General features: G+C 45.2%; 1 protein-coding gene across 1 annotated transcript in view; it reads right to left on the reverse strand.

Moving 5' to 3' along the window:
• Window positions 1–24136: 24136 nt before the first annotated feature.
• TADA1 (transcriptional adaptor 1) overlaps window positions 24137–27563 on the reverse strand; it is an 81363-nt gene continuing 77936 nt past the window's right edge. Inside the window, exon 8 of the mRNA XM_029618228.1 lies at window positions 24137–24695. Within this exon, the coding sequence (XP_029474088.1) occupies window positions 24546–24695 (150 nt within the window). The 3' untranslated portion in view covers window positions 24137–24545. The remainder of the gene's footprint in view (window positions 24696–27563) is intronic.

Here is a 27563-nt window from a genome sequence, read left to right on the forward strand (position 1 = left end):
ACACACACACACACACTGCTGGCTTAGAAAATCAGATGTCATCTTTTCTTACATGTAGGCTGCAGAAATGGTTTTATGAAATGTAGATGTTTTCTGATTTGTTTGGGCATGCCCTTTCTTTGCCTCTTGCTCTCACTGAAACGTACCTTTTCATGTCAAAGAGCCACATCCTGTTTTTTTCTGTCTAATATGATTACAATTAAAGGCTCGGACTTTCCCTTCCAGAACCAGTCATCTAGCAACTCCTTTTTCAGGATATTGCAGTACTCTAGAAATGATTTGTTTATTACATTTCTGCACCTTGCTAATACATGGGATTGAAGCAGGGGTACTCACCTCCCCTTCTTACTCACTAATTTCTCAGGTTCCCTCTATCACCGTTCCAGTGCCCTTCCTTAATCCATGGTTCAGTTATTCCTCTCTTCCCTCCATCACCTGTTCAGTTCTCTTCTCTATCTTCCTCCATCTCATTCTCCACTCGGCTCCATACGTTTCTCTCTTCCCCCAGTATCCCCCTTCTTCTCACCACATTTTTGTCCCTTCAAGTTTTTCTCTTTCCCCATCTCCCTCTCAGGTTCCTCTCTACTTCCCTCCCGATTCTTCTTCTCCCTTCACTGCCCTCACTTCTGGTTCCTTTCTTTCCCTTCTTAATTCTTCGCACGCCTCAGGTTCCTTCCTTCCTTCCTCTGCGCCATCTCTTTCTTCCCTCACCTTTACTTTTCCCCTGGCTCCTGCCATTCTTTCTTTATCTCCCTCCCATTTTGGGTTCATTTTCACTGTCACCCCCCCCCCCCCTTTGTTATGGGTCCCTCCCTCTTTTTGCAATTCTCTGTGAGAGTGGCAGCAGAAGCCAGTACCATGGGAGCAAAGTGAGCGCCTGCTCCATGGACCAAGGCTGGTTTTCCACCACCCCCTATGCTTCTTTCTAAGTAGGAAGGCCACAGGGCCAAGAACGATGCAGACAAAGAATCAGCGTGTGCATGCTCAGGTATTCCCCATGCTGCTGGCCTTTGCTCTTGCTATTACAGATGGTGGTGCGCAGGAAGAATGGCTTTCCTTAATTTGGTGGCAGTGGGATAAACGCAGCCTGGAAGGAACTGCACTTCCTTCTGTCCACGGCTAGACTAGGATAAGAATGAAAAGCAGTGCTAGTTTTTAAAAGACTCAAGAATCAGACCAAGAGGATTCACCCTGCAAACAATGGTGGAAGAAGCAGAATATAAAAACATTTTAAGTAAGTAAATAAAATTATTATTGCATGTGTCAGTTTATATTGTAATCCGCTTTGCAGGGCTGGACTTCTATAGGCAGAAAATAAGTATTTGAAATGAATAAATAAAATAAATCTCCCTCCCACCGCGATTCTGATATACAACAGTCATGATCAGACTCTCTTCCTCCTCCTCTCCCCCTCACCCTGTAACTGATCCTGTAAAACACAGGACACTAGTATTCCATGAGATCTTGTTGACCTTATCGCAAGCAATTTAAAAACAAAAAAAATCAGCATCTTGCCTGTAGGCCATAGCTACTTGTGAACCATAAAACATGTGTGGGATTTCTCACCCATCAGAAGAGGGCATTTTTTAATCCTCCACATTCATCCCTTTTCACACTACCCTCCCAAACATTAAACTCTTCTTGCATGACCAGTATTCACACCCCTCTTCATCTCACACTCTTTCAACATTTAACTCCTTTCCCTTTGCATTAAAAAAAACATGAAAAATGTTATTCAGGGTCAGACCAAAACTCCATCAAGCCTAGCATCCTCTTTCCAAGAGAAGCCAAGTCAGGTCACAAGTACCTGTCAAATCCCAAAGAACAGATCCAATCCTTCTTGCTTATTTATAACCAGGATAAGCAGTGGCTTTCCCAAGTCTACATGGCTAATAACGGTTTATGGTCTTTTCCAAAAAAAAAAAAAAGAGTAGTTATCCTGGTACAAATTTAACACATTCAAACAATCATCCAAGTTAGAGATGTATATAAATATGTAGGATCGTTCCTTTACCAGCCTATAATAAACATTACTGAGGCTGTTTAATCACCTCAAGGTCCATATTAATATATTATGTAATTTTTTATTTTTTTTGTGATTTTCTGTTTTATGCATGTAAAAAAATAAACGACCAGATAATTCATGCAACTCACACAAAAATGCAGGAAGTCATATGTCAAACTTATCTCATAGTGTTTTCATTTCCAAAAAGATCCTCAAAAGTATTTTCTCTGTTGAAGGAGTCCTGACACGATGCCATGTTTCATAGAAACTGCTTCAGGGGGTTAATGGATCCTTCTGTAATCCCGCACTAGCACAAACACTGCGTTGTTTTGCTTCTAACGTTGGAAGCAGTTTCTATGAAACACGGCACCGTGTCGGGACTTCTTGAACAGAGAAGGATGAACGGAGCTCCCCATCCAGCCTGACAGAGGCTTGAGAGGATCTGCAGAGAAGAATGGGAGAAAATCCCCAAATCCAGGTGTGCCAAGATTTTAGCATCATACCCAAGATGACTTGAGGCTGTAATTGCTGCAAAAGGAGCTTCAACAAAGTACTGAGAAAAGGGTCTGAATACTTAGGTAAATGTGATATTTCAGGTTTTTTTAAATGAATTTTCACAAATTTCTACAAACCTAATTTCGCTTTGTATTGTGTGTAGATTGAGGAGGAAAAGATGCATATTATCCATTTTAGAAAAAGACTGTAATGTAACAAAATGTGGAAAACAGGAATACTTTCTGAATGCACTATAAACCAACTGTGTCTGACCATGTGGGACTGTTCTTTTCCAAAAACTGTATGTCAGCAAATAATCTATATCCCTCACCGAGGCCTGCTAGAATCTCGCATATAGGAGCGATATAAATATTAAACAGCAGAGAAGATAATATACGTAGGTGATTTGAGTGAGAAGTTAGAGATTACAAGTAATAAGTCTGCAACTTCATTTTTTAGTTCTTTTGTAATTCTAGGATGTATACCATCCAGTTAACTCTTTAGTTTGTCATTTTTAATCTATTACATCTTCCTGGTTCATTGTAATTTGTTAGCACCTATTCACAGCAATATCACAGTTCTCTTGCACCTTCTCAAGACAAAGTACCCTTTCTTTTAAGTCAAAAAAAATATAGGAATAAATTAGTATTTAAATTCTAAAAGCCAGACTCGGATGAGAAGGGGAGGAATATGCAGAGAATGATGAGGAAAAGGTGAAATTGCTTAACAGATTTTTCTGTTCAGTGTTGACTGACGAAGGACTAGGAATATCATACAAACACTGGAAGTGAGGTAAACCTCAATTTTCAGAAAAGTGTGTTCGTGAGGAACCAGCTAAACTTAAAGAGGTCCATATTCAGACAGTCCAGATAGCAAAGTTACCCCTAAATTCATCAATCAAGTTAATTTGCAAAGGTATTATCACATGGTGTGGAGACAGAGACAGGGAGAGACTGACTATGTGCAAGGCCCTCATAGTAATTAAGTATTTATATCTCTATAGGAGGGCTATCTAATAGGTCGAGATGAGGTGTTGGTTTAGGGTTTACGGGCCAGTTTCACATGTAGAGTGAGACGTACGTACAGCACAGTACACCTTGGTGAAGATCTGAAGTCATTTGTAGAGAGGAAAGTCTGAAAAAGACGACATTTTGTACTATGTTATCTCACCCTAGCTTGATGGTGCAGCCCTCCTATAGAGATATAAATAGGTGCACAGTGAGGTTCTCCGCAGAGGCTTGCTCTCTCTCCCCCCCCAAGCCCAGAAATGGCCAAACTTTTATCGTGAATTGTGTTATGGCCATTTCAGGCTTATTGCACAGCCTAAAACCAGGAAAAATGGTGTGGTTATTTCCGGCATTAAAACCATGCGATAGCATGCGTTATGTTATCACACGGTGCGATATTGTCCCTCATTTAACTAAATCCCGCCCAGACTCCTTCCCGATCCCGCCCCCCAAAATTTGTATTTGCACTGTGCGTTACAGTGTTTTTCGCATGCGTTAACGCTATAACACATTTTGATGAATGATGGGGTTAGTCAGATAAGCTTATCTGGTTAATTTTGGAGGTATACTCAACAGTGCAACTGAACTATTGAATATAACTGCCATCTTAAAGTTAGTTGGTTAACTATAGCTGGCTAAGTTTAGGGTAGTTTTTGGCCTAATCAGATTTTCCTGGCTAAGTTATCTGGCTAATTCTGAATATTGAAGTTAGCTGGCTCAGTTATTCCCCTGGAACGTTCCTAACATAGCCGCCTAAATTCTAGCCAGGTATCTTATTAGCTGGCTAGAATTTAGTCGGATAAGTGCCCAAATATTAATTTGGGCAGCTAACTTCTGAGCTAAATGCTTTTGAATATGTACCTCAAAGTAGATAAAGCGATAGGGCCAGATGGGATACATCCAAAGGTTTTAAGAGAACTTGAGAAATTCTGACAGCATTGCTGAATGACCTTTTAAAAGCGTTCAAATGTTACTCTTATGCATTCCATGTAAAGGTTGTGCCTTTTTCCTACGGCCTTCCGCCTGTTTTCTGTAAACCGGTACAATGTGCAAATGGCTATTGGTATATAAAAATGTATAAATAAATAAATAAATAAATAAAAGCTTCTTTAATTGGCAGTAATTCCAGAGAACTGAAGACAGATGGCTGTGTCTCCTCTTAAAAAAAAAAAAAAAAAAAAAAAGGCATTAAGGAATGTATGACCTCAGTGGTAAGTAAATTAATGGAAGTGCTGTTAAAACAGAGGATAGTGCAGTATCTGGAATCCAATGGATTGCAAGATCGGAGGCAGCATGGTTTTACCAGTAGTAAATCTTGTCAGACAAATCTGATCAATTTCTGTGACTGTATAACCAGAGAGTTGGATCAAGGGATCTTGCTAGATGTAGTGTACTTGGATTTCAATAAGGCCTTTGACATGGTTTCGCACAGGCAACTTATAAATAAACTGAGCACCCTTACTATAAGTCCAAAAGTGGGTTAGAAATTGGTTGAGTGGGAGGTGACAAAGGGTAGTGGTAAATGTGATTTACTTTGAGGAGAGGGGTGTTACTGGTGTTGCACCACAGGGATCGGATCCTTGGACCAATTCTTTTCAACATTTTTCTAACAGATATTGCAGAAGAACTATCAGGGAAAAGTTTGTCTTTTTACAGATGATACCAAAATCTGCAACATGGCAGACAGCCAGAAAGTGTGGAAAATATGAGGAGGATCTAGTGAAGCTTGAGGAATGGTCTAGAATCTGACATCTAGGTGATGCATGAGGTCCATTTCCTTTGCACCAGTCAGTCAAGTTACCAAGTGATTCTCACATAAACTGGCCTCCTAGTTATCTATATTCCTAGATCGAATCACCAACAGCAGCAGCGGTCTTAATCCTTCCTACTTTGGCATATGCCCCTGGAGACAACCTCAGTGCAAGAGGTATCTGCAGGGTAATTCCTAGCTACAGAACCACTTCCTGCCATATCAGTGTTATCCTTCCAGTTGACTTTGATTCTACTAAGCAGCACAGGGGCTGACAGAATGGAGGCGACTGCTCTACTATGTTCCTGAAGGTCTCCTCTATATTCCTCTCTGACTATCTTAGTTCCCATAGGCCTACCACTTTAGCTGCCAAAGATCGGACTTTTTCTTTGAGAGGCAGGAGCTCTTACCCCTAATGCACACATACAACCTCTTCCCAGCAGGCAGATAATATATATATATCTGCCTGCTGGGCAGATATACCTGAGTGCTATATATAAATAGTGCTATATATATATAGCACTCAGGTATAAAGAGAATGGGAAGACACTATCTCACTATTGGACTGCAGTCCTCATATTTTTGTTTTTAAGTTATAAAAGTTTAATTTCCTTACCCAAACAGACTTTGTGTCATCACAAAGGTAGAGTAGCTGGAACAACAGGCTCCATCCAAGTGTAAACATTAAACCCAATACTCATGAGAGCACTTCAGAAAGGATAAAATACATAGCACTGCATAGAAATACATTACTGGACCAATGTTATCAGAGAAGTAGGGGATTAACAACTGCTCTGCATTTCTGAGCAGGAGAGAATAAGATAAATCTCTTTTGCCAAATCCAGCTAAGTACATCAAGAAAAATCTCAGCCTGCTACTGAAGTATGAAAGAAAAGTTCATACTGGCAGCACATTGCCCGCGATAAAATGGTGGCCTACATTTAGCTTTGGCACAAAGGCTAATGATGGCGATAGCGATAGTGCAGACCCTTCAGGTGAAGACAATACCCCTGGTACAACTATAGGTCGTGGTGACGGATGGACCACAAAAGCTAATTTAAAAAAAAAAAAACCAAAAAAAAAAAAAACTAAGAGGATGAGATATAGGTACATGGACTCCTACAGATAAACAGGAGATCATATACTGCTATTTTTATATTACAAACCCTACAAGAGGGTTTACAAAGAGAGGACACCGAAAACTTGGAAGAAAGAGGAAAAACTATTAAAGGAAAAGCTGCAAAAAGCAACTGACAATACTTTAAGATCTTCAATTGGAAAAATCAAAGCAAAGGTGTATGTAAGTGATAACACACAAAAAACAAACAAACTGAAGACTGATATAGAAAGAGAAAGACAGAGCAAAAGAGGGGATTTGGATAGCGGAAGTGACAGAAAAGAGGCCCCAGAACAGCCAAGGAGCACCAGATGAAAAGTTCTAGAAAGTCAGGGAGCTCCAGAGGGGAGATGCTGGAACAGCCAGAGCAATTGGTTGAGATAACAGGTGAGGTACTAGTGAAAAAGAATGATGTAACACATGAGGATGAAAGCAGTGTAAGACAGATAAGCAAGCAGAGAGAAAAAGAAAGGTAGGAGAGACCAGGAGAAGCAGGAGCTAATGGCTGTGCTCCTGGCCTATGTGAAGATGGATATGTATGCTGGGGTCCAAGAGAAGAAAAGACTAAGTTAAACCTGACACCCAAAGCAAAAAGCAAGATAAGGAACATCAACAAGATCATAAACTGTTTAAAGAGACCAGCTATTGATATTTTCTGTCTTACAGATTAGAAAGTTTAAAAAAAAGTAAGAACATAAGAACATAAGAAAATGCTATAATTACACAATGTTGGGTTCCATATTAGGTGCTACAACCCAAGAAAGAGATCTAGGTGTCATAGTGGATAACACATTGAAATCGTCGGTACAGTGTGCTGCGGCAGTCAAAAAAGCAAACAGAATGTTGGGAATTATTAGAAAGGGAATGGTGAATAAAACGGAAAATGTTATAATGCCTCTGTATCGCTCCATGGTGAGACCACACCTTGAATACTGTGTACAATTCTGGTCGCCGCATCTCAAAAAAGATATAATTGCGATGGAGAAGATACAGAGAAGGGCTATCAAAATGATAAGGGGAATGGAACAGCTCCCCTATGAGGAAAGACTAAAGAGGTTAGGACTTTTCAGCTTGGAGAAGAGACGACTGAGGGGGGATATGATAGAGGTGTTTAAAATCATGAGAGGTCTAGAACGGGTAGATGTGAATCGGTTATTTACTCTTTCGGATAGTAGAAAGACTAGGGGGCACTCCATGAAGTTAGCATGTGGCACATTTAAAACTAATCGGAGAAAGTTCTTTTTTACTCAACGCACAATTAAACTCTGGAATTTGTTGCCAGAGAATGTGGTTAGTGCAGTTAGTATAGCTGTGTTTAAAAAAGGATTGGATAAGTTCTTGGAGGAGAAGTCCATTACCTGCTATTAAGTTCACTTAGAGAATAGCCACTGCCATTAGCAATGGTTACATGGAATAGACTTAGTTTTTGGGTACTTGCCAGGTTCTTATGGCCTGGATTGGCCACTGTTGGAAACAGGATGCTGGGCTTGATGGACCCTTGGTCTGACCCAGTATGGCATGTTCTTATGCCATACTGGGTCAGACCAAGGGTCCATCAAGCCCAGCATCCTGTTTCCAACAGTGGCCAATCCAGGCCATAAGAACCTGGCAAGTACCCAAAAACTAAGTCTATTCCATGTTACCGTTGCTAGTAATAGCGGTGGTTATTATCTAAGTCAACTTAATTAATAGCAGGTAATGGATTTCTCCTCCAAGAACTTATCCAATCCTTTTTTTAAACACAGCTATACTAACTGCACCAACCACATCCTCTGGCAACAAATTCCAGAGTTTAATTGTGCGTCGAGTGAAAAAGAACTTTCTCCGATTAGTTTTAAATGCGCCACATGCTAACTTCATGGAGTGCCCCCTAGTCTTTCTATTATCAGAAAGAGTAAAAAAACGATTCACATCTACCCATTCTAGCCCTCATGATTTTAAACATCTCTATCATATCAATAAATTTGGATATTACAGGGTCCCATTGGTTAGCCTCCTTCCACCAGGTCTCTGAGATGCCAAGTGTATCTACCTCTTCATTCAGTGCTATACACCAACTCTCCCATCTTATTAATTTTTTTTTAGACTTCGAGATTTTGTATAGACATTTCAAAGTATGATTTTTGTTTGTATTAACAACCTGCTCATCAATTGACAATAGCAATTCAGAATCTTTCTGCTCTTTACTTAAAGACACCTGTTCTACTTTGGCTTTTATTGCAACCTCTCTAATGGGATGCAATAATTTCCCTGTTCGCTTAGTATTCTTCAAAGATATATCATTCCAAACCATGCACCTCTGAACTATTGGCTTTCACTCATCACCTAGTTTAAAAGCTGCACTATATTCTTTCTAAAGTTTAGTGCTAGCAGCCTAGATCCACTCTGAAATGGTAAGTCCATAAAATGTGTATGTGTGGTGGGGGGAGACTGTTACAAGTGCAGTCAAATAGATTACACAGTCTCATAATGAGTCTACAACATGCCAAATCCAAATCAGTCTTCTCCAATTAGTTTTAGCTCTGCTACTCTGTTTTATGGACTGTCCCCTAGTCCGAGTACTATTTGAAAGGATAAATAACCGTTTCCTATTTACTTGTTCAACCCCGCTCATGATTTTATAAACATCTTATCATATCACCTCTCATCTCTTCTCCAACCTGAGCCCTACTCATTTCACCTTTCTTCATAAGGGAGATGCTCCATCCTCTATTAACGACAACCAAAATCAGACATTCTTAGAATACTGTAAATAATGGCTCTTTCTGTTAAGCTCCTTTAGACTTTCCTCCACCCAGTTTTAGCATCCTGTTTTATTGTAACTTCAGAGTTTTTCATTTCACTTGTTACAGTTTTTTTCAGTTCTGTTATTTATTTTAATTTACACCACCCTGTTAAATGTAAACCGGCATGTGATTCTAATCATGAATGCCGGTATAGAAAAACGTTAATTAAATAAAATAAATATTTTTGTTGTCTCACTCGGTACCTTTTCTAGTTCTGCTATATCTTTTTTTGCAATGAGGCGACCAGATCTGCGCACAATACTTAAGGTGTGGTCGCATCCTGAATTGATACAGAGGCATTATGGGCAGGGGCCAACTCTGATCCTCAAAAGCCAAAACCAGGTTTGGTTTTTATGATATCCACAATGAATATGCATGAGATATATTTATAGAAAACCCAGGCAGTGCATCAATATCTATCTCATGCATATTCATTGTGGATATCCTGACAACCGGATCAGGTTGTGGCTCGAGAATCAGCATTATGATATTCTCTGTTTTATTCTCCACTCTCATTTCTGAATAATTCTATTTGCTCTTGACCACTGCCAGACCTGAGTTAAGGATTTCAAAGTATTGTCCACCTGACTCCAAGAATTTTGCCTGAATGATGACTGATAAAATGGAACCCAGTCAAGTACAGCTATAGTTAGGATTGTTTTCCCCTATGTGCATCACTTTACACTTATCCAAATTAAATTCCATCTTCCACTTAACTGGTGCTTTTGCAGTTCCTCACAATCTGCTCAAGTTCAAACAATTTTGATTAATTTTGTCATTTGTAAATCTAACCACCTCACTCAAAACTTTCTTTTCCAGATTATTTATGTACATGTTAAATAGCACAGATCCCAGTTCAGATCTCTATTTAGTCAGTTTCTCATCTTTTAACCAGTTATCAACCCTCAGTAAGATATTGCTTCATATATTTTGTGACTTTTTAATTTCCTAGAGTCTCTCACGAGGGATTTTGTCAAACGCCTTTCAAAAATCCAAGCACACTGTTTCTACCCTTATTCTACATGTTTATTTACATCTTCCAAAAATTCTAAATTGGTGAAGCCATGTTGGCACTTTCCCATTAAGTCATTTCTAGGCATATGACCAGCAATTTGCTCCTAAAAATAACATCTTGCCTGGTATAGATGTCAAGCTCACTAGTCTATAGTTTCTCAGATTACCCTTGTAGCCTTTTTAAAAGCTGGTATTACATTGGCCACAAGAAAATTATTCCTTACCTGCTAATTTTCGTTCCTGTAGAACCAAGGATCAGTCCAGACAGTGGGTTATCTCTCCCTTCCAGCAGAAGGAGTCAATTAGAACTTTGAAGGATGCTTCCTTATAAGGTAATGCATCCTCTACTAATCCTCAGTATGGAGTATATCAAAGCAAAGAGGAAAATCAGGATGGATCAAGAACAATAGAATTAAATAACAAATAACAGTGTGCAAAAGGCACAAAACAGTGTCAAACAACAAACTTGCAGAATGAACCATTAACCAGCCAAAGGAAAAAAGGCACTGAAGAACAACTTAAGCAGAGAGGCAATCCCAAACCCTGTCTGGACTGATCCTTGGTACTACAGGAACGAAAATTAGCAGGTAAGGAATAATTTTCTTTTCCCTGTATGTACCAGGATCAGTCCAGACAGTGGGATGTACCAAAGCTTCCCTACATAGGGTGGGCCCCAGAAAGCCCTGCTCGAATGACCCTATAGCCAAAGGAGCCAAAAGTAGGCGACTTTATGTGTAGACGAGAATGACGAGCAAAGGTATGTAACGATTTCCAAGTTGCCACTCGACAAATCTCCTGGAACGAGACCAATTGCATCTCCGCCCAAGAAGCAGCCTGAGCTCGAAGACAATGGGCCTTGACACCCACTGAAGGTTGTCGACCCGCTCCAATGTAGGCCACAGAGATTGCCTCCTTCAGTCAGCGAGCAATGGTAGTTTTCGACGCCTTGGCCCCCTTCCTCAGATCAGGCCAGAGAACAAAAAGATGGTCCGACAAGCGAAAATCATTAGTGACTTCCAGATAGCGAATGAGGATACGCTTGACATCTAGCTTGGTAGATATGTCGACGCGACCGCTGAGAAGGACGGAAGCTCTACCGTCTGATTCAAGTGGAACTCGGAAACCACCTTGGGCAAAAAGGAGGTACAGTGCGCAAGGAAACTCCCGAATCCGTAAAAAGAAGGTAGGGCTCTCTGCACGAGAGTGCTTGAAGCTCCAAGATTCTGCGGGCAGAACAGATAGCTACCAGGAAAACCGTCTTGAGAGTGATATCCTTGAGGGTCGAGGAATGCATGGGTTCAAAGGGTGGACCGACCAAGATTCGGAGAACGAGATTGAGACTCCACGAAGGATAAAGAGCGTGGACCGGGGGTTTCACGTGCTTCACCCCCCTGAGGAATCGGATATCCGGGTGAGAGGAGAAGGAAGTTCCCTCTCATTGATTAAGTAGAGAGTCTAGGGCAAAGACTTGCACTCTCAGCTAGTTGAACGCCAGACCCTTGTCCAGTCCCTGTTGAAGAAAAGACAGGACCTGAGCCACCGAGGCGGTCCGTGGCGACACAGGTATGGAGACACACCAGTTCTCAAAAACTTTCCATACCCTGATATACGAGATGGAGGTAGACGTCTTTCTAGCCTTGAGGAGAGTCGAGATAACGGCCTCTGGGTATCCACACCGTCTCAGCCGGCGCCTCTCAAAAGCCAGGCCACAAGACAGAAGCGATCGGCCTGGGCGAAAGATACTGGACCCTGATGCAGCAAGCGTGGAAGGTGACCCAGACAAAGAGGTCCGTCCACTGCGAGGTTGATCAAGTCTGATGGACGAGAGGTAGGAAGCGTTTCAATGCCAAACACACTGCTCTGGTCTCCAAGCGATTGATCGGCCAAGTTGCTTGGGATGGCGTCCACTTCGCTTGTGTAGAACTCATCTGACACACTGCTCCCCAGCCAGAGAGACTGGCCTCTGTCGTGACGATTATCTATTTCGGAATGTCCAAAGGAACACCCTGGAGAAGATGAGACAGGTTGAACCACCACGAGAGACTGTCCTTGGCTCCCTGTGGAAGAGGAAGGATGGTTTGGAAGTCCCGAGACACCGGCTTTCAGCGGGAGAGCAAGGCACGCTGTAAGGGACGCATATGTGCAAACGCCCAGGGGACCAGATCGATGGTGGAAAGCCATGGATCCCAGGACCTGGAGGTAATCCCACGCTGTTGGAAGCAAGAGACTGATGAATCGCTGTATCTGAGCTATGAGTGTATGAGCCTTGTCCGAGGGCAGAGATACCTTGCCCAGTGCTGTGTCGAAATGCGCCCCCAGGAAGTCCAGAGACTGAGATGGAGAAAGGCTGCTCTTGGCGAAGTTGACCACCCAACCGAGGGAGTGAAGAAGCGTCAACACCTTGTCGACTGCCCAGTGGCAATGGGCTGAGGACTTTGCCCGAATGAGCCAGTCGTCCAGGTATGGGTGCACAAAGACTCCCTCCGGAGAGCGACAGCTACTATCATCACCTTCGTGAAGGTTCGAAGAGCGGTCGCAAGACCAAAGGGTAGAGCCTGGAACTGGAAATGCTGTCCCAGAATCTTGAATCGCAAAAAAACGCTGGTGCGCTTGGAGGATGGGAATGTGTAGATAAGCTTCCATCAGATCCAGGGAGGCCCAAAATTCTCCGGAGTGTACCGCCGCTATCACGGAGCGCAAGGTTTCCATCCGAAAGTGGGGAATCTTGAGGGCCCTGTTGACCATCTTGAGATCCAAGATCGGGCGGAAGGAACCTTCCTTCTTGGGGACTACAAAGTATACCGAATAATGTCCCCGGCCTACTTCCAGGGGGGGCTCCGGACGAATCGCTCCGAGAGTCAGAAGCCTGTCGAATGTCTGCCGGACTATGAGTTGTTTCTGGACAGGGCCACATGAAGAGAAGAGGAACCTGTCTCTTAGCAGCCGAGCAAATTCTAACGAGTAGCCGTGTCTTAGAATATCCAGGACCCACTGATCTGATGTGAAGTTGACCCACTCCTCGTAGAAAAGGGAGAGACATTCCCCTATCCTGGGGATCGGGGAGTGGTCCGGCATAGCTTCATTGTGAAGACTTGGAGGACGTCCCCTGGGCCGGACCAGAGTGGGGCTGTCTTCGGGCACGAAAGGACTGAGTCCAGGATTGAGATCGAGAGGATGGCTGATGAGGAGCTGCAGTCCTTGCCTGGCGGAAACGACATTGATGCCTGAATCGGCTTCTAGTGGAATTAAAAGACCTAGAAGAATGAGGGTGATCCTCTGGCCGTTTGTGTACCTTTTTCTCTCCGAGGGACTTGATAATCAGGTCCAGATCCTCCCCAAATAATAGCTTGCCCTTGAAGGGTAGGGATCCCAGCTGCGACTTGGAAGAAGAATCTGCCAACCAGTTGTGAAGCCAGAGGAAGCTTCTAGCTGAGACTGCAGAAACCATAGTTCTGGCCAATACTCTCAGAATGTCATATAGAGCATCTGCTCCATATGCTATGACGGCCTCCAGATGGTCTGCCTGAAGTGCTTCCTCAGGAGGCAACTCCTGGAGCTGAGCAGCTGTTGAAGCCAGCGGAGGCCTGCACGCTGAGCGAAGGAACTACAAATGGCCGCCCGGACCCCCAGGGCGGACACCTCGAAAACTCTCTTAAGATAAACTTCCAACTTTCGATCTTGAAGATCTCACAAGGCTGCACCACCCGTTACTGGAATGGTAGTTCTTTTTGTCACCGCTGAGACTGCAGAATCTACTTTGGGAACCTTAAGAATCTCCAGGAAATCATCCGGGAGAGAATAATACTTATTCATGGCTCTGCCGGCCTTGAGGGAGGTCTCCGGAGAATCCCATTCCCTGGATAACAGTTGAAGGTACGTGGGATGGGAGGGAAAGGACCTACATGGCAGACATAGACCAGCAGGAAGGGGGTCCCCTTTCTTCGCTGGTGGATTAGGCTCAGGCGGGTCCTGAGGGGCTTCCATGTCCAATTCCTGTAGAATATGTGGAATGAGAGGGTCCAGCTCATCCCTCTGGAAGATCCGCAGGACTCTAGGATCATCCCCTTCCAATTGAGCCGTAGTTGAAGGTTCATCCGGATCCTGGTCCTGCTGAGGAACAGACCCGCCCGCAGAGGGGTGTACCAAACGGACCCTCTGAGCGCTTGGGGTGGTCGGAGGTACCCCTGGTCCCGGGACCGCTGACCCTTGGGCACTCCCCATGGTCTGGGCATTTCCCAAGACCTCAGTGGAATCAGCCATTCTGGGTACCTTAGGAGGAGGAGGTCCCGCCAAAAATTCCTGGTGCTGGCCCATTCTGGCCAGGTAAGCATTGTGAAGCAGGAGAACAAAATCCATGGAAAACAGAGGTGGCCCCGATGGAGGAAGAGTGAGAAGATCCCCTGACGAAGGAAAAGGCTCCAGAGGTGGAACGGGTGTCAAAACCGGCGGCTGAGATGAAAAAGGAGCGTCCTGCTCTTCTCCTATTAGCGCCGGAGCAGCCGAGTCTGGAGACAAAATGGCCACCGTTCCCACGGTCAGTGAGATCTGGGCCGGTCCCTGAGCGTCGAGGCGCGCCAGAAGACGAGAACCAGAGTGACCCGGCGGTTGAGAGGGTCCCTCCCCACCAGGGAGGCAAGCTGTGCAAATCCCCTCACGGGAGAGCCTCGACCCAGGCTCTCCACAAGCACAGCACCTGGACGAACGAGGCAAGGGGAACCCCGGAGCCGCGAGGGAACCAGCTATTCTTAACGTGAGAAATAGGCAAGGTTTAAAGCTGCGGAAAGCGGGAAAAACCTCCGCTTCAGCCTGTTCTTCCTCACACTCACCAGGTTCGTGGCTGTAAGAAACGGGTAATAGCCTCCGCTTCAGTCCTTCTCTCTCTCTATCCCTCAGCGACCCACAGATTGAGGCACAGAGGAATAACGCCTCTCTGTGCAGGCTGCCCCGAGGAAAACGGCGTCTCAGGGGCAGTGGGTCGGATAGCAGCCACAGGGGGAGAGGTCGGCACCACCGACTTGCACCCCAGAGAGAGGAAGAGAGGAAATAACCTGTCAAAAGGAAATAAAAACAAACTTACCCCGACAACAGAGATGGGAGGGGTGGGGAGAGCTGCAAATAGTACTGCCTGCAAGCAATAGAATGCTCCCACTAAAACAGGAGCGGAGGCTACAGGAAAGCTCTCCAAAGAATTCCCTCAGAAAATTCAAAATTCAAAGATTTTTTTAAAATTAGACTTGATCCATCCCAAAGAAAGGAAAGCTGAGGAAAATAGAGAAAATTCCTAAAATAGCTTTCTAGTCATCTCAGTGGGGAACGAAAGCCACCACGGTCATCTGCTGGAGTCAAGAGAATACAGAGGATTAGTAGAGGGTGCACTACCTTATAAGGAAGCATCCTTCAAAGTTCTAATTGACTCCATCTGCTGGAAGGGGGAGATAACCCACTGTCTGGACTGATCCTGGTACGTACAGGGAATTACCAGTCTTCTGGCACACTAGCCAATTTTAATGACAGTACCAGGTCTGCAATTTCATATTTGATTTATTTCAGAACTCTGGGGTAAATACCATATGGGCCCAGTAATTTGTTAATCTTTAGTTTGCCACAATGCTCTATTTCATCTTCCAGTTTTACAGTTATTTGCTTCAGTTCCTCTGAAACATCACCTTCAAAGATAGTTTAAAAAAAAAAAAGTTATATGTGGATATCTCAACAGATTCTTCAAAAACCAAAACAGAGCATTCATTTAGTTTTTCTGCTATGGCCCTGTCTTCCATAAGCACCCCTTCTATCCATAGTCCTCTAGTGGTACAATTGATTCTCTCACAGGCTTCTTGTTTTTGACATACTTGAAAAAGTTATTCGTTTTTTCTTCTGTGGCATTTCTTCTCAAATTCTTTCTTGGCCCACCTTTTTAATGTTTTACATCTAATACTCCTAGGAGAATTCTGTGCTACTGCAGAATATCCAGATTTTTCCCCTTCACAGAGATTTTCATATTTACCTTGCAGAATCCGCCGTTTCTAGGTTCCATCATCGCTCTGACCTCAAACACAGGCAGGATTGTGGCAATAATGGCTCCCCACGCCTGCCGGAAGAGGAGAAGCCTTAACTGCAGTACTCTGCGATCCCCAGAAGCATAGGACAGGCTCGCAGGAGGCAGTGCAGCACGGGGCAGGGTCACCAGAGGCAGCACAGCACTGACTAAAGGGGTCTTCGTGAACACAGCACAACTAGACAGCCTGAAGACTGGGAAATAAACAGTGGAGTGCAATCGGTGCATATTATTCCTATACTGTGAGAAAGAGGTAAATAAATGGCTGTAAATGTATGAGATAGTCAAAGGGAGAAGGGGAATAAATGGTGATGGGGAAAGGGAAAAGGGAGAGAAGGAAGGGGAAGGTGAAGGAGAGGGGGAAGGGATGGCAGCAACTGCAGCAGTCATTGCCAACTTGACTCATCTGTTGCCAGTGCTGACAGTCAAGCCAAGTTGCCAAGGCACTCAAGTGGAAGAGTGACAGTAACTGCTGGCAGATGAGCCAAGTGTCACTGAGGGTGACTGGTGCTGGGCTTACAAAGGCAACTAATTGATTCTCAGATGAAAATGATAAACATTTTCTGTGTAATTTGCTACTTTCTGCCAGAGGGAAATCATTAACCCGGGATTCATCATTCTGCTATAAATATAGTGGAATGATGAGCCACAGCCAGGAAAGGTATTGGGGGGGGGGGGGGGGGAAGATAGTGTGCAGCCAGCCGCATCACGGCAGTGTGCTTTTACCAACGTAGTTGCGGCTGCACTGCACAGTATCGCCCCCCTATAGCGCCACTGCAAAAGCTGGTGTTATTTCCAGCGATGTCACCTGCAGCAGTATCGGCATAAAATTTTTTTTTCCCCCAGCCCTTTCCCTCATTTACATGTTAAGCTGCAATGCGGTACTTATTGCGTGCGTTAGGACCCATTGCATTTTAATGAATGACCCTCTTAGTGAGAAATATGTGAAGGCTCTTTTCTGTACTATTATTTAGAGAAAATGCTGGATTATAATGAATTATAGGATGATTTGCAAAAACACTTGACAAATAAATGTGCAGAATTTACACAATGTGTACACAGAATTTTAAACTTTTTGATGCAAAATTCCCCTAAGAGTAATTAACTTGCCAATGTTTATGTTCTTTCCTAACCTTAATATGGATCTTCCTTTATTTGTTTGAAAGATGCCTTTTTTTAATAGTCTTTTTCACCTCATTTATTCATGCTGGCAGTTGTTTGGTATTCTTTTCAGAATTAGCAATGCAATCAATTATCAGGCTAAATATATTTTCATGAATTGGTCTAATTGTAGATAAAATGTAATCAATGTCAATAGCTGTCCAAATTTAGTGATTATTTTTCTGATTATTTCTAATATTAGAATAAGATTCCATTCTAATCCATTAAGAAAATTGATGGTTTTACAATTTCCTTTTGTTTCAAAACCTCTTCTTATATAACTTCCAGACTATTGCTGTTTTGAAGTGGAAGTCGTCATTCTCTCTCTACAGTATCAGTGCCTGCTGTTTAAGGAGTAACATGCCTCTATCCCTATGACTCAGAATAGGATTGCACCGTTGAGGTATTGTCTGGATCTTGTCACGAGAAGGCTTGTTTCCTGCTGCTGCTTGTAACATGGGTACAAGCTGCAGGGAGCGACGGGGAGGGGAGGAGGACAGATAGTAATAGCAACCATTTAAATTGCTGCCTTGCTAACATGCCAGTCAGGAACCAGCATCTGCTCTGGTGCTGGTTCCTAACTGGCATATTTAGTCAGCCGATTAGGTTAAAAAAAAAAAATTGTTTGGCAGTTCAGCGGATCGAAGGATGCGCAGAGCAAGGGCCAAGTCAACTGCTGCACCCCTTGGGGAGGGCCCCTGCGAGAAGGGAGCCGGTTGCAGGGGAGAGGACCTTAGTCCCCCAGGATCGGGCCGGTAAGTTTGGGTTCGGGGTCCCCCTTGGATGTTCAGCCCGCTCCCGATGGCCGGCCTGCGGCCCCCTTGGCCTATGCGTCATGGCCTGCCACCCACCCCCAGGTAGACTCAGGGGAGAGCGGCCCGCAGCCCGGTTCCGCCGTTCGCAGCCCGCCCCGGCCCCCGGCAACTTCCTGCCGCGATGGAAGACGCAATTTTCTTACATGCATCCGGCCGGGAGTTCGACGGAGAGATCGCCCCCACCGGGCCTCTCCCCAGTGGAGTGTGATCCGTGCGCTGCCCGGGTCACAGCAGCAGGCGAAGTTCGAGCCTCCCCGGCCCAGGCCCCGTCAGGGGATCCGACAAGGTGCTCCCATGGCAGGCCCAGGCCTGGGATTCTTTCTGAGAGCACGAAGGCAAGTAGCAGTAGGCAAGCCAAGCCCAGCAGAGGGAGGAGCCACCGGCCAGGGAGGGGTGATCGGCCGGCCCATGTGGGGACGGCCCCGAAGCACCCCACCCCCTTGGTGGGCCATGACGGACCGAGTAAAGGAGGCAGAGTAGGGGGGGAAGGGTAAGATGACAGCTAGGGGCAAGTGCGGAGGGATAGTAACAAGCTCTCAGGAGCATGTTGCTCGGTCTTACACCCTGGGCCATGCAGCGCCTGGCAGAGAGCGCTTCACAGGGAGCCTGGATGCGGCCCTGGTAGCGGAGATGATCCAGCAGTATGTGGAAGCCAAGCTACTTGACACCCCCCGGGCAAAGGGAGTAGCGGGTGATGGGAGCACACAGGGCATAGGTGGTTGGACCCAAGAGGAAGGGGGGGGGGGGCCTTTGGGCGAGAACTTTTCACCGGGGAGGACTGGGAGCAGTATGAGCGATCAGGGGTTAGGAGGAGAGCCAAATCCCACACGCTGGGTGCAAATGTTGGGGGTCGTAAAGGTGCAGGAGGAGACATAAGGAATGTGGGGAGTGGTTCCAGGGGTTGTTTTTCAGCTGCAGCAGAAGCTGTGGTTCCAGGGACGTTGCGGCAAGAGGCATGGAGGGACAGGGAGCCGGTGAGCAAAAGCGCAACAGACTTCACGAGGAGCGGTCCATCGGAGGTTCCGGAACGTGGTGCATCGGGCAAGGGTACAGGTATGGCTTCTAGGGGAGATATTCAGGCAGGTGAAGGCCATGATAGGAAGAGAAAGAGGGGTAGGGACAGTAGTTCGTCCAGTTCCTCATGCACGTCGTCTAGTTTAAGCGACGTGGGGCAGGGTCCACATACAGTGTTAGTAGAGGGCCCCAGGCATGATATAGGCCATCCTGCATTGGCTTCTTTATCAGAGCTCTGGGAAGAAATTCCTAAGCATATAGTAAAGCGTATACGAAAGCGAAAGTTCGTAAATATCTTTTAGTTATTAAAGGGTAGATGAGGGGATCGGAAACACAAGAAGATCAAAAAAGAAGGGGAAACGGGGAGAGGGGGCATCAAAATTTCTAAGAATATAATTAACTGGGTGAGGGGCTTTCTGAGATTGGTGAGGGTGGTTAGCCATTTTGATCCCACTCAATACGGGGCACTGCTGTCCTACACGGACAACATATTGGGAGCGTTCAAAGATTAAGAAGGTTGGGCTTTGCTCAACTACTATGAGAAATTTCGGGACAAAATGGCAGCTAACAAATTCATGTCCTGGGGGATGCAAGATATTCATCTGTGGCTTACACAGATGACGGGCTAGCGTAGGGAAAGGAGGAGCGGCAGGGCTTAGCGCGACCAGCAGTTTCGCTGGTCAGGTGGCGGCAGGTACCCAAAGTAGTTCCTTTCGTAGAATGGAAGCGGGCGCAAGGGGGAGGCCGGAGGCAAAGTTGCGGGGGGAGGGGCTGATATACGTTGGAGATTTAACAAGCTCACGTGCTTGTTCCTGCAATGTAAATTTAGACACGCGTGCGCTTCCTGCGGAGGAGCCCATCCAGCCACAAAGTGTGGGCAGGGACAAAATCCCACCCTTTCCAAGGGTGGTAAACCGTGAAGTGTTGTTTCAAAAGGCGGAGTCACCCATAGTGCTCTCTGAGTTAAAGGAGAGACTGAGGTGTTATCCGGACTTAGCAGCGGTGAGTCTGTTGTGCTCAGGGTTTAGCGTGGGTTTTAGAATTCCATACGAGGGTCCCGGGGAAGGGGGTAGGGTGAGAAAGCTGAGGTCGGCTTACCGCATGGAGGAAGTAGCGAGACAGAAGTTAAATACGGAGATCCAGTTAGGAAGGGTTGTGGGGCCTTTTGAAGCGAGGCCGTTTCGTAGGATGCACTTGTCCCCTTTATTCCAAAGAAGGTCATTCCAAAGAAGGTGCCAGGGAAGTTCAGACTAATTTTGAACTTATCATACCCAGGAACCTCAGTGAATGATTTTATCCCGCGGCACGAATGTATGGTGAAGTACACTTCCTTTGATGAGGCCATAGCCTTAGTTCACGAAGCGGGGAGGGGAGCTTTGCTCGCCAAGGTGGACATTGAATCCGCCTTTCAGCTACTACCGATTCACCCAGAGAGTTTCCCATTATTAGGTTTTCACTTTGACGGGGGCTACTTTGTGGACCATTGTCTCCCGATGGGTTGCGCAGTTTCTTGTGTGTTCTTCGAAGCTTTTAGCACCTTCATTCAATGGGCCACGATGCAGCATACTGGGTGACAAGAGATGTTACATTATCTAGATGATTTCTTGTTTGTGGGTCCAAGTAGGACAAGTGCATGTCAAAACCAGTTAACCGGTTTTTTGGAGATGGCACAGTCCTTAGGCATGCCCATTGCACAGGACAAGACGGAAGGGCCGGTGACCAGGATCACATTTTTAGGTATTGAATTAGATTCGGACGAGATGGTGTCAAGGCTGCCGTGGGAGAAGGTTGTCCACTTGAAGGAGTTGGTGAAATTGGTTCGTGAATTGGTCAAGGTGACGCTTAAACAGATGCAATCCTTGATAGGTTCGCTTAATTTTGCGTGTCGAGTAATTCCCATGGGGAGAGCTTTTATTCGACGGCTGTCTGCCAGGACAGTCGGGGTAAAGGCAGGGCATCATTTTATTTGGGTTACGAACTGGGTATATGGGAGGGTTTCTTAGAGTCGTTTAATGGAGTGCACCTGATGCAGGAGGAGACAGCGAACGTGGATTTGGAATTATACTCTGATGCAGCGGGAGCAACGGGCTTTGGCGTGTACTTGCAGGGGCAGTGGTGCGCGGAATGGTGGCCAGAGTCCTGGCAGGCGGAAGGTCTCACAAGAAACATCATATTCTTGGAGCTGTTCCCGATGATAGTAGTGTTAACTATATGAGGCCAGGAGCTGCAGAACAAGAAAGTAGTGTGGTGGTGCGATAATTTGGGGGAAGTGAAGGTAGTTAATCGGCAATCTGCTAGGTGCCCGCGGGTGTCAGGGTTGCTGAGGGAATTGGTATTCTTATGCTTGCAGTGGAACGTAATGTTCATGGCGAGACACGTGCCGGGTATCAGGAATGTGATTGCGGATGCTCTCTCGTTTCAAGTGGGACGTATTTTGGGCAGAGGTACCCCAGGCGAGTTCGATGGGAGAGAGAATCCCGGAACATCTGTGGAACGGATTGCTGAGACGTGGCACTTGATTTGTCAATCCCTCGCGCAGTCTACTTGGAGATCCTATACGACGGGCAGAGCACTGGTGTCTCGTTTTTTGAGGGTTTTGGGGTGGAGCGGGGGGGGCAGTTTGAGAAGGGGACATCGCGCAGTATATTTTGTGGGCAAAGGGGGCGGGTTATTCCATGTCATCGATGCACTGCCAGCTAGCGGGTTTCGCCTTCTTTCAGAAGCTAGGGGGACAGGGAAACCCAGTACAGGGGTTTCATGATTCAGCGGGTGCTACAGGACTGGGGTAGGGAGCAAACTGAGCACGGTGACAAGAGACCTATACAGTATGTCGACCTTTTGTTAATGGCAAAACAATTAGCGGTAGTGTGTAGGTCTCGATATGAGTTATTGTTATTTAGGGTGAAATTTTCCCTAGCTTTTTTCGGGGCCATGAGAGTTGGGGAACTGGTCGCTCAATCAAATGTCAACACGGGGGGGGGGGGGGGGGGGGGGGTTTTCGAGCCCAGGACATGTGGATATACGAACGTAAGGTAACTTTGCGCATTCGAAAATCCAAAATGGACCCGAAAGGTAAAGGGTGTTGGATTTCGTTGGTACCGGCAAAAGACGAGTTAGCGTGCCTGGTCAGGTGCATGAAAGATTTTGTACAGGTACGACCGCAAGTCGGGGGATTATTCTTGATTCACAAAGACCGTTTTACCATTGACGATCTTTCAGTTCGCTCAAGTGTTGCAGTGGGTAGTCAAGGGCTTGGGGTGGGATGCGGGGGTTTACTCGCCGCATTCCTTCCGCATAGGAGTGGCAACCACAGTGGCAGTTAGGATGGTCCGGGACGAGGATTCAGGTGATGGGAAGATGGAGATCAGAGGCTTTCCGAGCATACGTGCGGAAATGAGGGTGTGCAGGGGAGCGGAGGGGTTTACCCAATAAAGGCTAATGCAGTCCTTTGTTTTTGAAGGGAGTGACATCCAAATGTGAATGTGCCTGGGTCTTGGGCCATTAATTTGTGCATCGTGCGCAGCAAAGGGCTGTGAAGAGGCCTTACAGAAAGCATTTAAATTTGAATAGTTGTAATTGAACAGTGCGGTGGTTTGGGAAGGGAGGCATGCATTGGGGGAAGTTGCGATCTTTCCTCCAAAGGCGCGTGCAAATTTGGGAGCTCCGCAGATGATGATTCTTCATTTAGAGGGTAACGAAAAATGTCATGCCGCAAATTAGTGGCAATTATAAGAAAGGACTTGACGAGTATTATGAATGATATGCCAATCACAAGGATGGGTTAGTCTGATATTATAGTTCGGATCAAACACTGTTCAGAGCCATTATGGCGCAAAGGAGTCAAGAAACTGAATCGACAGATTGACAAAATGGTTGGTTCAGCAGGGTGGTTTCTGGGTGCGGCATAGTTGGTCATGGGAGGTGCTTGGGGGTTTCTTTTTAGGGGATGGGGTTCACCTTTCTGAAACAGGAGGAGGGATTCATGCAACAGCTGCGTGAACAGAGGGCTGCAGTGGGGGAACAAAGGTAACTGGGGTTACTTTTGTTTGTGGCAGAAAACCCGAGCCCGAAGTTGAAATGTGTTGCGTTTGGTTTGCGAAGGACTTTGGAGGGGGGGTGGGGAATGCTCGTGTAGTTTGGGGCTGCTCCACGGGAAGGCCTAAGAGCAAGGGGGGGGGGGGGGGGCCGATGCTCAGGCCGCATGCTTACCCTTGCTGGAGCCACGGCGGGGTAAGAATTGGGGGAGCGTCAACCGAGTCTTACCACTGGGACGCAGTGAAGAGGGGCATGATGGCGGTGGGGGAGGGGAAAGACATTTAATGCTTATGTATAAATTGCTGGGCTCGGGTTAGGTGTTGTAATAAACTGCAGCCTTGTGTTTAACGCCATAAATTGTGTTGATGTTTTGTTTGGGGGGGGGGGGGGGGGAGGGGGTGGCTGGGAGCGAACTGATGGTCTTGCTTCCCTGTGTTAAGATATCTTGGGGGTTTGCAAGTGAAGTGAATTAGTTTCAATAAACAGAAAAATGCAAGCACATAAATTAGACAAATATAAGCAGACAAATACTGGCTGAATTAAGACAAGATTGAGATTTGTGAGTAGAAGCTACTACTCAGAAATTTTGAATTTGTGCTAATTGAACCCTTTTTCTGTCTCTTAATAAAGAGAACTAAGTAAATATAATTGCCTGCTTGAATTTTTTGAAGAGGCAGCTATGAACAACTGTGAATTCTGGAGTTTATATTTGATTTGCTTCCTCTTGCTAATCCTAGTAAGAACTGTCCTGCCACTGATGGCATACAAATCAATCTGTGGTGTTCTTATGATTGCCTACTGGTTATTCTGTAATACTGTTTTATTAATTGTCTTTTTTAAAGGAGTATTGTGAAGATAACAAAAGCATTTTTCTGGGTAATATTTAACATTCATTCAACTTACTTTAGATATATGCACAACTTTAACAAGGTTCAAGAAGTGTGTAGAAAAAGGAACCCACTATTTACATTGAACATTTGTGACTTCCTCTCTTCTTTTTTGAAAGCACAAGACTTAAAATTATACTGGCACTTTCTTAGATAGGTCTTGTTACAAATGCAATATACGACGTTTGAACCTTAAGCAGCACACGTGCACACATTGTTTAGCCAGAAGATCATTTTATGTTCTGGCTTTGTGACAGCAGAAAAGATGTACTACATACATAGTTCAGATTTCCATGGGAAAGGTTACATGTAATATTACACATTTCTTCTAGGAAATGTTAAAATCTGGATTGCAATACATTGAAGGAAGATAACTGGAACGTCGCACACTGTGTCCTTGCCGCTCAACACGAGAGCCCTTCTTTTGCCGCCAGACGACGTCGATGAATTTCATCCTGTTGAAGTTCCTCATGGGTTGGATGCCACAGCTTCATGATTATTCGTTCAATATTCAAGGCATAGACGGTGTGTGAAGGAACCACTTCTCTGTGCACCTAAGGATTACAAGCAAAGGCACTGTCAGTAGGCAGACAGAGCCCCTCTGTATACTATGCAGCAACAGAACTTATTTAGCTCTAGGTATTTACTGTCCAGATACACTAACTATCCCTCTCAGTGAAAATGTACTAATAGAAAATAATTAAAAGTCAGGTTTTTCAGCCAACAAGGTGTTCTCAATCCAGTCCTTAGGACACACTTAGCCAGTCAGGTTTTCAGGATATCCACAATGAATATGCACAAGATTGGATGCAATGCATGTAAATCTATTTCATACATATTAATTGTAGATATCCTAACTGGCTAGATGTGAGAGAACCACTGGACTAAAGCAGTGTTCCTCAACCACAGGTCCACTGACCAGCACTGGTCCCTAGCAGCATTTCTGCCAGTCCTTAGAGAGCAACGTTGATTAGAGGAAGCAAGACCTGTCCTGCAGCTGCACTGCACCCTAGCCAGCAGAAATCTTTCCTAATTCTTCGCCCCCGACCCTACATACTATTTTTTTCCAGTTGGGACCAGTCTTTTGGGAGGACAACAAATACAGCTGAAAGTTAATGAGCCACCCTGAGACTGAGTCAGCATCTGCTCTATTCTAAAGCCCTGTCCCCTCCGAAATTTTGTATGGCGGGCAGGGACAGAGCACATCAGCCAGTGACTCAGCTCCAGACCAGCTCATTAACTTTCAGCTGTATCTGCTCTCCTCCCAGAGATCGGGCCTGGGAAAAAAAAAGTTCACAGGAAGAGGATATTAATTGCAGTTGCTGGTTGGCACAGAAAAGGAGGGATTTCTTTGTTTTTTTGAGAAGTTGGTGGCTCACTGTGGGAAGGGAAAGCAAGATTGCATACCATAAATGTTCTCCAGGGGCAGCAGGATGAATTAGCCGTGACACATGGGTGATACCTGAAAGGTTTTAATGATCCAAAGACAACGACAAACCTTTTCCGTTACAAAAAAATCAGCAGAACCAGGGGTCACGATTTAAAACTCTAGGGAGGAAGACTCAGAACCAATGTCAGGAAGTATTTCTTCACGGAGGAAGTGAAGACAAAAACTGTGAAGGATTTCAAAGTGGCATAGGATAAACACTATGGATCCATAAAGTCTAGAGGATGTGAATGAAGTGAAGAGGCATGGGGGTGGCTTGCGGGAATAACGGGTACTACCTGGAGATTAATATCCTTATTCAATAAACATACACATGGTTAATGCGACTCCAACATTGCTCTATGCTTCAATGGCAAGAGGAAATGTGGAAAAAAAAGGATTTGCATCCACAAAAAAGCAGGGGAATAGCTTGCTTGATATGGCGGTTACTACCCCAAACCAAATAAGCCTGATACTTCACTTTCAATGATATCCAGCATAGTTCTCTGCTTCAACGGCAGGAGGAATGATGAAAAGATGATTTATATTCGGACAACAACCAACAAGGACTGAGTTGCACAGGCTGGATAAACATGTGTGGGAGTAGCTTGCTATGATGGCAGTTACTACCCCTAAACAATTAGCTAGATACTTCACTTAGATGCAGCTTCAGCACTGCTAACTACAGCGATGGCAGGGGTGGAAGGGAAATAGAACCAAAAAGTCACTTACAAGGGACAAGAGAAACAGATAAGTATTGGGGTGGGGGGGGGGGGGGGGAGTGAAAGCTTGCTGGGCAGACTAGGTGGACCGTTTGGTCTTCTTCTGCCGTCATTTCTATGTTTTCCGATAGAAAAGTGTGTTCAGTGCTCTCTCAGCTCATAGAGCATTTGCTCTTAGCAACATGTGTGGGAGTTCCTATGTGGGTATTGCCTCATGAACCTCTCAGTCAAATTTGGAGCTTACGTTGACCTAGGTATTTGACTTTCCAAGCAGATAGGTATTTGGCATGGCTAATTAATCCTGATGTCTACAGAGAACACTGTTTATGGAAAGCAAACTTGTTTTCTCCATCAACCAGCAGGGCTGTAATGACGCGGAGTCTCGCAGCAGAATGCTTACTGAAAAAGCAACTCTGACTACACCATGGAGAGGAGATTACTGGGTGAACAGGCTACACAAAACTGTTTGTCTAAATTTACTGTCAGTTCTTGACAGATTGTCCAGACAGTAATGGGATGAGAAGGTATGCACCGTCGACTAAGTTGCAGCTTTGCAGATGTCTGATAGGCATGGCGCGAGGATGAGCAACTGTTGCAGTCATGCCTCTCACTTGATGACCCTTAAGTCTGTAATTTGGAGGCCAGAAGTGCATAATGCGCAATAGAGTTTGCTAGCCAATTGGATAATATGCGCTTGGCAACTATGCCCAGTCAGTTAGGATTGTACGAGATGAATAGCTGTGAATTCTGATGATGTAGTTGAGTTCTGAACATAAGAAGTTGCCATACTGGGTCAGAGCAAGGGTCCATCAAGACCAACATCCTATTTCCATCAGTGGCCAATTCAGGTTACAAGTACCTGGCAATTACCCAAACATTAAATATATCCCATGCTACTAATACCAGTAATAGCAATAGTGGCCATTCCCTAAGCCAACTTGATTAATAGTAGTTAGACTTTTCCTCCAGGAACTTATCCAAAATTTTTTTAAACCCAGCTACACTAACTGCCCTTCGGCAATGAATTCAGAGCCTGTGTGTTGAGTGAAAAAGAATTTTCTCTGACTTGTTTTAAATGTGCTACTTGCTAACTTCATGGAGTGCTCCCTAGTCCTTCTATTATCTGAAAGAGTAAATAATCAATTCACATTTCCCATACTAGTCCTCATGATTTTCTAGGACTCTATCGTTTCTTCTCCAAGCTGAACAGCTCTAACCTCTTTAGCCTTTCCCCACAAGGGGAGCAGTTTCATTCCCTTTATCATTTTGGTAGC

Source organism: Rhinatrema bivittatum, chromosome 10, assembly GCF_901001135.1.
Source record: "Rhinatrema bivittatum chromosome 10, aRhiBiv1.1, whole genome shotgun sequence".
NCBI lineage: Eukaryota > Metazoa > Chordata > Amphibia > Gymnophiona > Rhinatrematidae > Rhinatrema > Rhinatrema bivittatum.